The following is a 15,379-nucleotide window of genomic DNA, read 5'->3' as shown; positions in this document are numbered from 1 at the left end:
CAGAGCTGTTCTACAGTTGTCTCTCTGGCAAAATCTTTCCTTACCAATGACAATGATGTATCTGTGTGGGGAGAGTCTGTTTTACAATATTACACTTGCCGTGGTCTTAATTTTACTGATGGGGCATGATTATGATTTCCTTTACATTAATCAAATTCATGAGTCATTCCATTCATGTCAATAGCATTAAAGAGCTATAGAGACAAGTAAGAGTTCAGAATCAGGCTTCTGGTGTTTAATCTAAAAGCATATCTGAATCACTTCATTCAAGACAGAAACTGAAGGATAGATCCTCTGCTTACTTTGCATTACTCAGTCATGCCATTAGCATTAAACATCAAATAAAGAGCTAAAACGACAGCTGGCAATGTGTCACAGTACAAGGGTTTTCCGTTTACCTCAGATACAGAAAATACCCCTGAATTAACAAGATTTAAGACTACATTCCAAGTATGACAAACTTATGGTATTAGATCTCCTTGCCCTTGAATGCTGGCAATAATGTTTAAGAACTTTTTCCTTCCCTTGTTTTTTGTTTGTTTTTTTTAATGCCACTCTTACATAATATGAATGTAAAAGATTTACATAGCTTGAATGCAAAAGATCTAAAGGCAAACTATATTTAAGTAAGACCTGAGAGAGGAGTTAAGTTTTATAGCCCTGTCCATAAGGAATATCATATGGTAAATACAGAAGCATAAAAACTGTGATCACAAGATGTAAAATTTGTTTTCTAGGTATCTTATAAAGCATTTTCAAATCTCCTTTAAAAAAAATAAGTGAAATAACAATAATTTTCCAAATACAGGCATTCTAAAACAATGAAAGTTTTTATACTGCTGTCTGTCTCCTGCTCAGAGAGAGAAATTGTGCAGGGGATGATGGGCATTAATTTAGTCCTCAATGATAAGTACTTTTAAGACTAAATATTCTTGAAATTGCACTTATTTAAATTATACTCAAGCTCCCTGTAAATCTAAAAAAAGATTATAAGGAGGGGAAATAATTTCAAGAAGCCTAGCAAGTTAGCAGAAAATTGCTCTATTATATCTCTTCAGGTTTTTCCATTTATTAAGTCAAAGAATTACTGGCATTTGAGAACATTTTCTAGAAATCTGTTTGATACATTATAGGCCCTAGAAACTATTACAGTCATATATACTGTCAGCTTCACCACAAGCATATGCCCCAAGATACCTAATCACAGAACTGAGAACTAATACAAACCAGGGCCAAAGCAAGCTGGGAAAAGGGATCTTTTGCTGTATTTTTTGTAGATCTCACTGAAAACCAAAGATCTATCTGAGCAATTTGTTTTTCCAGTAGAGCTGGAGTTGCAAAAATATTTTCTTTGGAACTTCCAGAGAAAGCTTTCTTTTCACCCTGTTAGACCATACATTGAGTTTTACCCCCTACACTAACACAGCATAAGTTTCTGTATGTTGAAACAATAAGATACTGTCTTCAGGCTGGATACAAATGTTACTTAAGCAACTGGTGTCTTACCAGAAAACCTTGATATAATATCTACTCTTGGTAACAATGGTTCTTACTCTTAGAAACCATGGGAATCATACATTTTCCTTTGTTATCTTTTCCAGTGTTGTACTTTGTGATAATATTGCTGTGTATTTCAGCATACACACTTGGGCACACGTATTAATTATGAGGCAATAAACTTTACATAAAAGTGCTGAAAAACAATTAAAAATTTCTCTTGTTTTCAACAAACCGAAGTGAACAAGAAATTGAAGAAATATAGAACAGAGAAGTCACCTACCGTGGTTGTCTTTATCCGTCCTCCTGGTTGTGTACAGGTCCAGCCTGATTTATTGATTAGCAAATCACAGCCTTCTCCTTCTAAACATGGAAGCATTTCACACCACTGTTTTGTTTTGATAATTCGTGCTATGAAACAGAAAAGGAAGAAGAAAAAACAAAACCAAAAACAATTGGCAGGAGAATTCACATTTTACTTATCTCTAAACACTTTCTCATTTGAGTTGTCTATTTGCATTATCGGATAATTCAGCAATGGTTTATGATGTAGACAGCCCTAGGCAGTTTACAAAATTATTTACAACACCTGCTGTGCCAACAAATTTAATTTCAAACTTAAAAACCAACAAAAAACCAAAAGACAGCTTTATTATAAATCAAAAGAAAATAGAAAATAGCTCTTATTCTAATTTCACGTTCCTTCCAATGAAGGAAACATTGTTGGGGAGGATTAATAATTGCAGACCTACTATCCTAACTAATCATTTTGGTGCCCCACAAACGTGATCCATTGTATCAGACTCTCTACAAACTGAGCAGATAGTCCTTATCCTGAAGTGCTTACACTGAAAATAGACATGAAGCATCAGGGGAAAGAGAAAAGCTATAATAAACAGAAGGGTCAGTTTAATGACAGCTATTGAGAAATTCTGTGATACTTGCAATGGTGGGGTGTAGTCAAGGGCAGAAACTAGGAACATAAGAAGGACAGGTATTGAATAAAGCCAAGGTTGAGAAACCATGGGGAGGGAGACAATAAGCTGAGGGAAAAGACAGGACCAAAAAGCCTATTACTACAAGGGAAAAGAAGCCTAGTTAGGAAGTTGTGATACATGTTTTGTGTCTACTCTCAATGCTTGTGTCTCTGGCAAGCCAGTTCTGCAAAATTTCCACAAGGTCATACACAGCATGTAGTCTTGGAACAACAGAGACCTGACTGCAATAAAGTAAAAGCAAAGGAGTTGTGAGGAGAATTTTTTCCTCAAGGTAGGAAGAGAAGGGGCTTTAATACCTGTAGACCTCTTTCTGGACTATAATACTGCTTCTTTTGAGTTCACCGTTGTAGTATCTGGGTTCCTTCTCATAGAATAGCAAACAATATTACTAATATCTGGTATTCTGTTATTCTTTCACTCTTCACTGAAGACAATATTGTACAGTGGAATGTTTAGCATACTTTTCACAAAATGCATATAGAGACACTCACACGGGTGCCATATACTCATGCTAAACAAGGTAAGGTCTCCCAAACTAACTTTTGCTCAAACTGTAAGGCTTTCAATCTGCAGAAAATGGTCCTCTTCCTCCACAGATCATCTCACCAGTTCTTGGTTGCACTATAGGAAAGCTTAAGCACTTCAATTTATACATAAGTGTCCTAGCATGCAAGGCCAGAACTTGTCCCACATAGAGGGACACAGATCATGCCTTCCTCCATGTTGATGTGTGACACCAATACACCTAAAACACCTTCAGTAATCATAAGCCGAACAAAAAGAGAACTACAGGAGAAGTACTTAATGAAATAAGAGTACAAGAAGCTTATGCTGTACCAAATTAATTTGGGGTCCAAGGAGACTAAAATTAGGCATTTATCCCAGTGGCAGCTGCAGCTTTATGCTCACCTGAACGTGTGATTCAGCCTGACTTCTTCTCTCTGGAGCTACTTAAGAATACAATTCCCAATGCCACTGGATCATGGCAACAAAGAGAAGTGCAATTTAAAGTTTTTAATAAAACCCTTCCTGATATTTTTACACAAAACAACTTGTGTCCTCAGTTCTGGTATAATTGTTGGTAAGCTCTAATAATATAATAAAACCTGATTTCCTTCAGTGGAAGCACAATCTGAAATTCATATTAATATTTTAATTATAAAACCTCTTTAGCACCTAAATGTCTACATAGGAATTTGCACTGTTCATTAGGCAATATATAAATCAATGGTGAAATGATTCATAACTACATTTTTTTTGAAACAACTCTGCTAGGCTGTTAAGCACATAATACACAGAAATGTGGATTCTACTTGGGCACCAGAGGTACTGCTCTACTGATAACTGGATCATATCAGTTTCTGAGACTAACCCCTCCTTTGTAACAGATAAAAGCCTCATCCTTTCAGTAAAGGCCTGCGTCCAGTTACAGGCTTAATAGAAAAAGCTCACTAAAATGCTAACACCAAATCTGACCTACTTGCATGCATATCTTTCTTAATTCACATATCAAAATGGCTATTTCTATTAATGTTTCAACAATATGAGGAATCACTGAAAGACTGATTAGTAAGCTAAATTCAGAAATATCCACTAGCTTGGCTTTACTATATCAGCTAGGAGGTTTTCCTGGAAATATGACTTGAAGTAATTTTATTTTAAAAAAGTATCTCTGAATTATTCTTTGTGTTTGCTTGGTTGCTATTGATATTATCACAAATCCATGGGGTCTTTGCTCTGATATATTGGCTATATACATACAAATTTAAAACACACCAAGGGCATTTCACAAAATATAAATTCTAAAACATTTCTGTGCTGTGTATAGACCAGCTCACACATTTAGGCTTGAGAATCAAAACTTCTTTTGTAGGGAAAAGCTAGCTAGCTCACCTGATTTAAAGCTAATCAGTATCAAAACTGTGCCTCCTCAGCCTCCACGTCCTCTTCCAATCCTGTTTCCTGCTGAGATCTCCTCCCCATTACTGGTTTTATGTCCCTTTAATTCTGCTATTCCACCCACCCATTGCTTTGCTTCAGAAGCCTCACCAGCACACAGGCCCTCACTCACAGTGTCACGAGGGAGGCCTGTTCTACAGGACTACATCTACTTTTGCATTTTCACTTTTCAGTTTGCACATTGTATCACAGTACAAGAGTGAGGCTCAATGTGTAATATAGGAAGGGAGCAAAATGTACAACAATTTTTATCAGCATAATATCAAAGAATTTTCATCAGTAATTGAAACTGAGTTATACTAGTCAAAGCAAAGGAATATAGTGTATTTCCTGAGGCAGTATAGTTGCCTTTTTACTGTGTATATTCACCAGGGGTGTAATTCAGCCCTCTGCAGACAAGAGAGCAAAAAGCCTATCAGCTTCTTCAAATCCACTCTGAGCTCCATTTTGAAGAATTAAATGATGCACAGGCTTTTTTGCAGAGCTTCTGCAAAGAACTGAATTTCAGCTTTAGAATCTGTGCTGACACTACCTTGCATGTCCTAAGAAGGGCTGTGCCTCTTCACTCAAACTGGAGTTAATACGCACTGACATTGCTCAGCACATGGTAGAATTGCTTTCCTGCGTAGTGCTATTTGAACTGGAGAACAAATGGACTCTATCCAAGGGGCTTTCATGAAAACAGTTTTGAGGCATTGGATGCAAGCAGATGTTGTATCAACACCATGACAAACTACCCACCAATGCGATCTTAACTGTTTTGTCAGACAGAGAAACTTGTAATCCAGTTATTTGTAGAAAAAGTCATCATTCATGATCAGTACAGTCTAATATAATACTGCTCAACTGAGTAGTTTCAGAACACCACAAATTGTTTTCTGCTAAATACTGCAACTAGATAAGCTTTGTCAATAGGCCTCTCACCTGGTTTAAAAATATATTAATATCATAATATTAATATAATATATTCCCTATGGAAATATAATTAATACATATCTATTAATATTATATATATTTACCATAGAAAATCAGGTTTATTTTCTAGATATTCTTTTCCCAGATTCAACCCACACTCAGGGAATTATCAATCTCTGCATCTCTAGTCAGTCCTTTAACTGAAAATCATCAACTGTTTGTGACAGGAAAAACTAAGATAAGTCTTGTTCAGAAGCAGTAAATACAAAAACTTACAGCCATCTAAAATATAGTAAATTAAAACACTCAGATTGTTGCAGTTTGTTGTCTTTTTTTTTTTTTTAATGTTGGGGAATGAATTAGGGAAATAAAAGTAAAAATGTACTTTATTTTAACTGAATAGGAATATTGATTGAGATAGCATTTGGACACTGATACTTATGATTTCAGAATACATTATGCTTCTATGCATAAAAGGTGGTGTGCAAAGTGAATATTTGTAATTTTTTCATGTATTTATTAGGTATAATCAAAACCATGATGCATGAGCCTAAATAAAGTTTAAAAAAAGTAGCAGAGGAAATACATTGAAGTAGGGACTAGGGAGAATTTTTCCCAAGCAAAACACATTTTGAAACATACTTCTTAAATGAGAACTTAGCTCAACTATACTTTTTCCTGAATGATGTTCTTCTTCACGTTATTTTTTATTCAATGGTAATTTTTAGCATTTAATGCAACTTGTAACATATACATTGGAGAAAATATTTCCTCTTTGACTTTCATATATTATTTCACAGTGGTTTTCCTTAGAAAAGAAGAAAGCTGATCAGCATAGTAAATTCCCAAGGTTCAGAAAGGCCTTTGGCTTCATCCCTTTTGAAGTACATAGACAAATACTTGGTGCATTTTGCTAGTCCTATTAACACTGCATAGGACCATATCTTTTATAATTATTCACCTTCAAATTATCCCAGCTGGTTTCATAATCCCACTCATCTCCTAGCCTTTTTTAAATTTTATCTGATATTTTTCCTTTTTCCATTTTTTTTCAACCCTAGCTTTTTTCTCTGACCATTTCCCTCCTCTGCCTGATTCAGTACATATACACTATCTACCTATCCAAGATCCCCAAACATCTTGCAGAACTTCCTATGTTTAGCTAGTTTTATCTATGACTGGTAAATGCTGTTCCTTGCCCCCATTGTGCACAGAGGCTAATCATCTTGACCAAGGTCACACAAGAATTTGTTGCACAGCTGGAAACAAAACCTCTGAATTCTTGGTGATCACTAGACTGGAGACCTTTCTGTGTCTCTTCCTCCTTCAGAGAGACAGTGTACTTTAATACGTATACATAAAGAAATTTAACAACAATAAAAATATGCAAAGTAATATGCTTTCAAAAGCATATATCAGTTAAATTGCAGCAGCAGGATAAAGGCCATCTGAAAGACAAACTGAATCACACTACTCTAAGATACTGCAATCATGAACTGTCTTTAGAGCAGCAATTTGACTGTAATAGTGTAAAAGCCCCAAATGTCAATCTATTTTACAACAAGGAAACATCACAAAGCTCAGATACCTTTTACAGCAGTCATTCTGCTTCCTTAAAAAGAATTGAAGCACTGCTAATTCACAAAGAGTTAGATTGACTCAATTATTTATAGGACATCTAGACCAAAGACTATTTAGTTCTAAGAACAGCAATATAGCAATGTCTAGACACCTATTTTATCATTTAGCTCTTGCTGTCAAGACTGGGAGGGATGCTTTAGCTGAGGTTGAGAAATATATGGGAAACAATGATCTCCTGTGGGCTACAGAGACCAGGCAAATTGAGACCTGGTAACTAGATCATGAGTAAAAGATTGAATGACAGGGCAGAGGCTTCTCCTACAGCTCATCCAATCATAGTTCCACTGAGGGATAAATCTTATTGCAACCCCTGGGTTGTGAAAATACCATCACTGTTCACCTGTACCCCAAAAAAGAATGACAATCTGGCTCTATCAGGAATTATGCAGATTGCACCTTGTACAACGTGTATTTAGGAGGAGCAGAATAATACCTAGGAGACAATCTCTAAATTATATAGCCATCCATATTATCCCAAACAAAGACTCCTTAAGAGACATCACTGCCAGTTACATGAGTGGTCCCTAGGAATTTAGCTGATTTACCTGGTATGAGAAGTTGTTGGGTTAAACTGAGTGAAAGCAGGAAGCTTAGTAAACCACTAATGCAAAAACTACTTGAAAACACTTTTGAAAAAGTAAGACCAAACTTAAACTACTCCATTTAGAAATGCATTAATGTGTTTGTTCAATTTTATGATTTACTTAATGTTTTTCCGTATCTTCATAAGACTCTGAAATAAATATATAGTGACAGCTTAAAAATAATTACACAAAAAAACCTGAAGTATAATCCAGATTCTAGGAGCACTCTCATGAAATTCAATAGCTCTTATCTTTTTTTTCCTTCAAATAGAAGAATTTCCTCATTATGATACCCCAAACAATAAATAAATAAACAGTGAAAAGCCTATGAGACTAAATGCAAAAGAACATGATACCTGTTTGTAGTGTAGAAAGTAGAATGTATTTTTCTGGCCTCTGTCTTTTCAGTTCTTGGAAAACTTTAATACTATGTGACTCACTGATATAGTGATAGGTTCCTTACATTAGTCTACATCCAGATGTTCAAATATTTGTATGACAGAAGCATTATCCTAACACTGAAAGTGTCCTACAAATCAGTTTCACTGTCACCTCATGTCTGTTTCCACTTTAGTTTTCAAGGGCCAGTATTCTTCTAATTGCTGTCATTTGAGATTGTAATACATCTCTGCATTTGTTCTCAACTCCTCAGCCTCTCACTGGCAAATAGTACTCTCACTGGCAAAATTGCTTACTTGGAAAAGTAATGCAGCAAATATAACATGTATTTTCCAACTGCCTACAAAGCAGTCAAACAGAAACAGAAAAAAAAATAATTATTATCATTTAATAAATTTTACAGGGTCACAACAAGCATCCTGACAGTTATAATAAATGATGAATACTGATAAAATTTACATGTTGAATTCAATTTAGGGACAATACATGTGCTTCTAGTCTCTTCAAAACTAGCATTTTCTAACTAAACATTAAAATGTCAGTCTTTTGAATAGGCAACCTGGCCTACAACTCTGCCTAGGATTTCAGCATTTGTCTGAATATCCATAGATGTGCATATTCAATGGTTTTCAATCTGTGAATGATCTTACTGCTTTGTTGTCTGTGGGTATTTAGCATTTGCTATCTAATAAGAGATGCTAATAGAACACCTACCCTAGAGAAAGCCTTTGTCAGGACTCAGTGTTTTCTGTTTCTGTCCCCTGCTGTTCTGCTCTGCTGTATTCAATTAGTGCGCTGTAAGCAAAGTAAAAATTACTAAAAATCTGATCAGTGATATGCCAGCAAAGAATCCTTCAGAGATCAGGTTTTCATCACATTTCACTTTGCTGCCAGCACATTGAGAACAGCAAATTTCACTGGAGAGGGACAGCAATTTCAGAACCAAAGAAGAGAATTTGAAGCTTGCAACAAAGAATAGACAAGGGCTAAAATAGGAAGTAGCGGGAAAACAGATATTAGGAAAAAAAATTAGATGAAAGAGGACAAACTCCAGCTATATGTAGTAGCTACTGAAGCTAATGGGCAAGGTCAAAAACTTGAGGAAGTTGTTCAGTGGAGTCAGTATGACAATGGAGGTAAGTAAAGGCAAAAGACCAGAACATATTGGGTTTTCTTCTCTTAAGTACACCAGTTTCAGTCCTCCTGATGACATGAGCAGGGGACTGCAGTGGAAGACCAGATTCACTATGGTTAAAAGTCAATGAGAACTGACCCGATCCTCACTGCCATCCCTACACTATGCAGAGAAGGCTGGGCAGCTGTGGAAGAGGAATAAGGACCCTCAGAACTCTTCTAGCTCTGAAACATGGGGACATACAAAAGTAACCACTGAATACACAGTGAAGCAAGAATTTTAAGGAGGACAAGACAATAATAATTAAACTTGCTCTGGGTTACATGGTCAGAGTTCTCACAAAACGCTAAACACACACTAAAATTATAGCCAAGAATCAAGGTCCTTCTTGGGACTCCAGCTGTAAAGCATTCATGTATGCAGCCTTACTGGGTACCATTAATGAACTCTGTACATGCTTAGTAAGGAAAATATAAAAATAAAGAGAAACAAAAAAAAGGAAAAAAGAAAACAAGAAGCACTCTATTTTTGACAATTGCTTTTGCTTGGGCAAAACAATGAGAATCAGAATGTGAGATTTCATGTGCCTGAGGACAGAAATTTGTCAGTCTTTAATCTTTTGACAGCTGTTTCTGGGAATTTTAGTTAATGTTCTTCATGTGAATTCAAAGGACAGGCATTTAGTTGAGTGGTTCTGCTGTGGCCCTCACTGCTTTTAGTACTTTCCAAGTCTGGTGTCAGCATGTGTACTGCTGCTGTGACATGGTGGTGACATTTTATTGTACACTGAAAGAGATAATAATTCAGCTGTTCTCAAGTACAATGGGCTTCCTTTGTCAACAACCAGAGCAATGGGAAACTCTGCCCTCCTTTTGTCACGTATGTATGAACAGAACATGGAAGCAAATTGAGTTGAAATGAGCTCAAAGACTAGCACAGAAACAGACTAAGAAGTTGCTGTGAGAACAATTAAAAGTACTAGAAAATGGAACTCAGCAGTGAAGCTGAACTTATCTCCTACCCAAAGTGCTTTCCCCCTATTCCACATGACTAGATGCTCTGTTAGAGTAAACTATATGCTTTTTGGGGTAAGTTGGTGACTTTTTGCTTTCATGAAATATTAAAAATAAGCTACAATTATACTGGGGATTTTGACACAAATCGATGCTTCAAGAATGAAGATTAAGAAAAAAATCTCAATAAAACTAGTGAAACAGGTGAAAACAAAGAAAATGGGAACTATATTTATGGTATCACTTTTCATAATGAGAATACAATTAATATAAGCACTTGTGATTCTTTTGACACTTGTGTCAGTGAGCCAGGAAACTTGCCATAGGGAACTGTGATGTTGAGCATTAGATAGCTGGGAAACTGGCCTTTCCTTATGACTTCTGCTTTCACCAGCCAGTGTTTGACCAACAGAGGGAAAAGAGTGTTAAAATACAGCAATGCTAGTTTATATAACATGCATTGTATTGATACTGTCCATGGTGAAACCCTGTTACACATGGATCTGCTATATCTCAGCTGCACAGTCAATCACACATCTTATCAGACAACAGTTTGATATTATGGCTGTGCAGAATGATTTTCCACCGACAGGTTAGGTCATGTGAATTTTTTTAAGGTGGCTTTTCATATGTACAAAAATATGTTCCTTACCCCAAAATTTTATGCTCTTATACAATTTTCCTAATTTTGTAGTTTATTTGGCAACTGTCTCATTACTTAGTCAAGATTTCTCTGTAGAGCTTCTCTCAGTATTTTGTAAGAATAAAAAATAAAATACAAATGAATACCTTCTCATTAGGTCCCTATTTTAATTTACAATGCACATAAAATTGGGAGACAGGTACCTTAAAAAGACAATGCATCTCTAAAACTCAGCAAATGCATGGACATTTTTACTTTGTGTAACTAATGGAACAAAAAATGGATTTTCAAAGATCCTCTTGATTCTACTACATAAAAATTATTAACACTACATTTCAGAAGGAGTTATATAACAGAAATAGTCACTGATTAGAAGGAATAGTCTTCCTTGACCTAAGAGGCAATATTTGATGTATCGGAACATGTCTGGCAAATCTATGAACAGCCACATGTTTTCTTGATATTGCTATCTTTTTCACCATCAGAAAACCTAACTTTAAATTTTCAAAATTATTTCTGTTAAATCAGATTAGAAGGACTGGCCACAAGGTGAAAAGGGAAAATGCTGCCTCTCTCCTAGGGCAGGCAATGCATCTGCTCCCATGCTACAGCCACTCTCTTTGCAAGCAGGAGGCCCGTCCCTGTCAAAAGCTGCACAGTGGAGGCTGGTTGGGCCAAAGGACACAGTAATAGCACAGAAAATCTACTCTGACTTACTTATCTAAACCATGAATTCTTAAAATTAGGGCCTGTAAGTATTTGTGGTTCTGCAGCAACCACACCAATTGTTAAAAATCAGACCACCAGGCACAAAGCAGTTGATCATTGAGACTTAAAACTACTTTTCTGCATTGTACTTCTTTACAAGGAAATATGATAGAGTCATATATTTTAGGGACAGAAACAAAAAGTTTTTTGAAGGCCATAAAATTTAATCCAGCAAGTTCTATAAAAATTTCAACAATTTCTTGTTGACATAAAACATAACTTTTAGAAAGACATCCAGTGCTAACTTTCAGAGAATGCTCACATTTCTAAAAACTCTAAGGCAGCTTATACAATTCAATGGCAAAGACAAAACTTCTCAGTTCTATAAATTTCAGTATTATTCCTATAGGACTCATTTAACTCTCATAGGGTTATACTCGTCTTCCTTTACTAAACTCCAAATGATTGAGTAGTCTTCTGTCAGCTGTAGTAAAGTCACATCTCTAACAAAACACTCTGTGTTTCTGAACGTCAATAATGCAAATTTTAAATCTCCTGCTTTTGCTTTTTTTTTTTTTTTAACATTCAAAAGTATCTTAAGGAAAATAAAAGAAATTAAGTATCAACACTGGACAAACAGTCACAAACAGGAGATAATAACCCACAAAATTAACTGGAATAGAAGCACGTTAGAATACTCCATATGCAGGAATGTAATTGTTTTCTTTTAACAGTAACTGTCTGAAAAAGAGCTTTGTCAAGTGACTCTTACTTTGTAAGAGCAATGGGGAAACCTCATTAGAAATATCTACAAATTGTAACACTGCAAACAGTACAAGTTCACAGTCCTGACTCAGGCAAAACCTACAATGGCTTTCTTGAGAGTTCTTCTGAATAAAGCACTGCTTGACTGAGTCTGCAGCTTGGAAATAGCCCCTTGCAGATTAAGAAATAACAACTGCTAGTTCTCTATGCTTCTCTTAAGTACAATACTGAACTATTTAAGTGTTCATTTAGACTCAACATTAAACATACAAAAAAAATATCTTCAAGAAATCCCCCAGGGAAGCTCAACTTTTTTTTTTTTTAATATATTTTCACACAGCAAAATGGCCCTTTAAATTATCCCAGTATGCCTAATTATGATATTAAGCATGTATGCATGTAATTATGATTAAGCATGTATGCATGCATCTACAATATCAAGAATAAGAGCTGCTGTTACTACATCACTGCAGTGTTTTACTCTGGTCAGCAGGATACCCTGTTCAACCACTTTAGTTATATTGGAATAATAGAATACTTTGTATTAAAGTGTAGAATAATGTTCACACTTTCTCCTGTGGAACTGAAAAAAAAAACTTTCATAATTCCATAAGTGTAGAGCCGATTTACACTTGTTAAAAATTCCTTTATGTTCAAGAATGGAAGTATGTATATATTAGAATATGATATTTTTCTTCCTTATAATATTAGTAAACATAAAATTATTCAGCTATCTTATGCCATCATCAGCATTTTGTGTATTCTAAAGTAATCTTCCAATTCCTAAATGTTGGCTAGTGAGAAGGCAGATATTTTTAGCTGCCTGTTACAAAGATTTCTCAGCTTATCAACTTAGAAATATTCACCAGATATACAAAATCTGGGAGAATAATTTCATGAAAACAGATACATAGTCTGATAGTATGGAGACTTGCAATTTCTACCATGTGCATAAGCAGGCACTTCAGTTTTCTGACAATCAGCCTCAGAGCACATGTGACAGAGGTATGTATAACACACACAGATTTAAATTTGTTAGCAAATTGTTCAGCAGCTTTGCTGTAATATGAATGATGGGGGTTTTGTGGGTTTTGTTGTTTTTTGAGTTTTTTTTAAACAAAATTGTAGTGGATGATACAGCTTCAATGCCCTGTTTATTACATGTATGGTCTTGACTACTTGAATCTGTGCAATCCATTCAAAAACAGACTGCAAAATGCCAAAGACTTTCATTCACTTCCAGCCCTGCTCAAGTTTTCTTTGAGGCAGTGCTCATCTGAGTCATTGCCTGTTTCTTGCTTACAAAACATTCATATTCAAAGCACCATTAGCACAATAGCAATTAACAAAGAGCCTTTTATGCCAACGTGCTACAACTTCATCTCACACACCCTTTACAGGAAAAAGGTCTTTTCTCCTCTTTCCAGTATCAGTGAAGCACTCATGCCATGTGAAAAGAATGCTCCTTTCAGTGCAGAGGGGACATGGCTGTGCCTTATGTGAATTTACGTACAACTAGGGGAAGACAAGGTGACCTAAGAGATCTTTCTCATTTCTAACCTCTACGAAAGTTCATGGTATTGGGAATTGCATATTAACAAATAGATGCAGATTTTGTGTGGAAATGGCACAGTGCTTCCACAGGTTGTTTTTTCTTAATTTTTATCTGCTGTAAAGGATAGGAAAAGCACTTTTAGGTTTGTCATAAGTATGATCAACAAGAACTAGAAAGGACAGTAATTAGCCTTGAGTCATTCACAGCAGTCATTCTCAAAATATTGCTAACACTGAGCAGTAAATGGGAAGCAGGAAGAATCTGCAGTTATATCACGTTAGGAATAGGTGGGGTTTATTGCCAATACTATATCAAGTTGCCACATTGGCACTAAGACAAACACTGAGGTTTCCCATGAAGTAAGACTGTTTCTTTATGGTATGCTGTAGATGCAATGATCATATTAATTAGAGAAGAACAAGAGAAAGTGGAAATGTTTTATAATTCCTCCTAATAATAATTTATAGGCAATTTCACAAGACAAAAGAGTGAGTAGCACAGGGTTGGCCAGAAAAACAGAGATGACAAACACATTTGCAATAATGGCATATAGGCAATATAAAAGTATTTTACAGTAATGTAAAGATAGATATGAGAATCTAACTTCTAACTGCCCCAAAACATCTTCAATATCAGTCACAATATTTCCCATACCTGAACTACACAACCCTGTGACATGTTAATAAACTCAATCATTCAGGAACAGCTGTAACATTGTCCAGAATGTGTTACCCTGAGTTCCCACTAGCACAACACACACTCATAAAACAAGAAACAAAAAAGAAACGACCCCTCAAAGGCTCTTGTGTGCCTTTATTTCACACTGAATAAGCAGGCACAGTAGAGCCTGCTGCTAAGCTTTTCCTTACCAGTTGGTCAAAACATGGATAGACTCTTGGTTACAGCTCCTAATGTGTTGATCAACTGACCCAGAATAACAAAGGCTAAGGGTAAGCAACACAGAAATTACTATACTGGATCAGACCTGAATCAGTCTAGTCTAACATCCTGCCTCTGCAAGTAGCCAGAGGAATGTGTAAGAACCCAGCACCAGCCAGCTGCCCCTATTTCTGTATGTTGTAGCAAGAACTGTTCTAAGAAATAACTTAATACACCCAGATTTGTTTCTCAATTACTGCTTTGCAAGCTGTTGATTGAGGGACAAAGGGTGGAAATTGTACATCTCAGAGGAACAATTAACTTTGTACTTGATTCCCTGAGGTGTACGGTAAACCATAATGCCATAAATTAATCCAAGAGAATTTACCATAATAGATCTAAATTGATAGCATTAAAAATGTTCATACAGTTGTGTTTGAAATGTTCATACTGTTGTGTTTGAAAGTGCCTCTTGTTTTTTGTTTCTTTTTTTTTAAGGATTTTTCATTGCCAGTTTGAGGAAAAAAAAGCACTATAATTTTTTTCCATTAAAATACAGAAAGCACTGCATATGCACCACACATTAATCACAGATAAATTAAGGACACAGAAAAACAAATATGATAAATCACACATCCTTTTGCCTGAGATATAAAATACAGCATCAGGCCTCTATACCTCATTAACT

General features: G+C 35.7%; 1 protein-coding gene across 9 annotated transcripts in view; it reads right to left on the bottom strand.

Moving 5' to 3' along the window:
- The window catches only part of TAFA5 (TAFA chemokine like family member 5), a 467,230-nt gene that overhangs the window by 140,496 nt on the left and 311,355 nt on the right, over nucleotides 1-15,379 (bottom strand). For all 9 annotated transcript variants that reach the window (XR_008508408.1, XR_008508409.1, XR_008508410.1 and 6 more), the window contains one exon: nucleotides 1,781-1,908. Coding sequence is in view for 5 of the 9 variants with exons in the window: in XM_036400615.2 (XP_036256508.1) it covers nucleotides 1,781-1,908 (128 nt within the window). In the remaining 4 variants the exon portion in view is untranslated. The remainder of the gene's footprint in view (nucleotides 1-1,780; nucleotides 1,909-15,379) is intronic.

Source organism: Molothrus ater, chromosome 5 (genome assembly GCF_012460135.2).
Source record: "Molothrus ater isolate BHLD 08-10-18 breed brown headed cowbird chromosome 5, BPBGC_Mater_1.1, whole genome shotgun sequence".
NCBI lineage: Eukaryota > Metazoa > Chordata > Aves > Passeriformes > Icteridae > Molothrus > Molothrus ater.
This window is presented reverse-complemented; position numbering and strand designations above follow the sequence as displayed.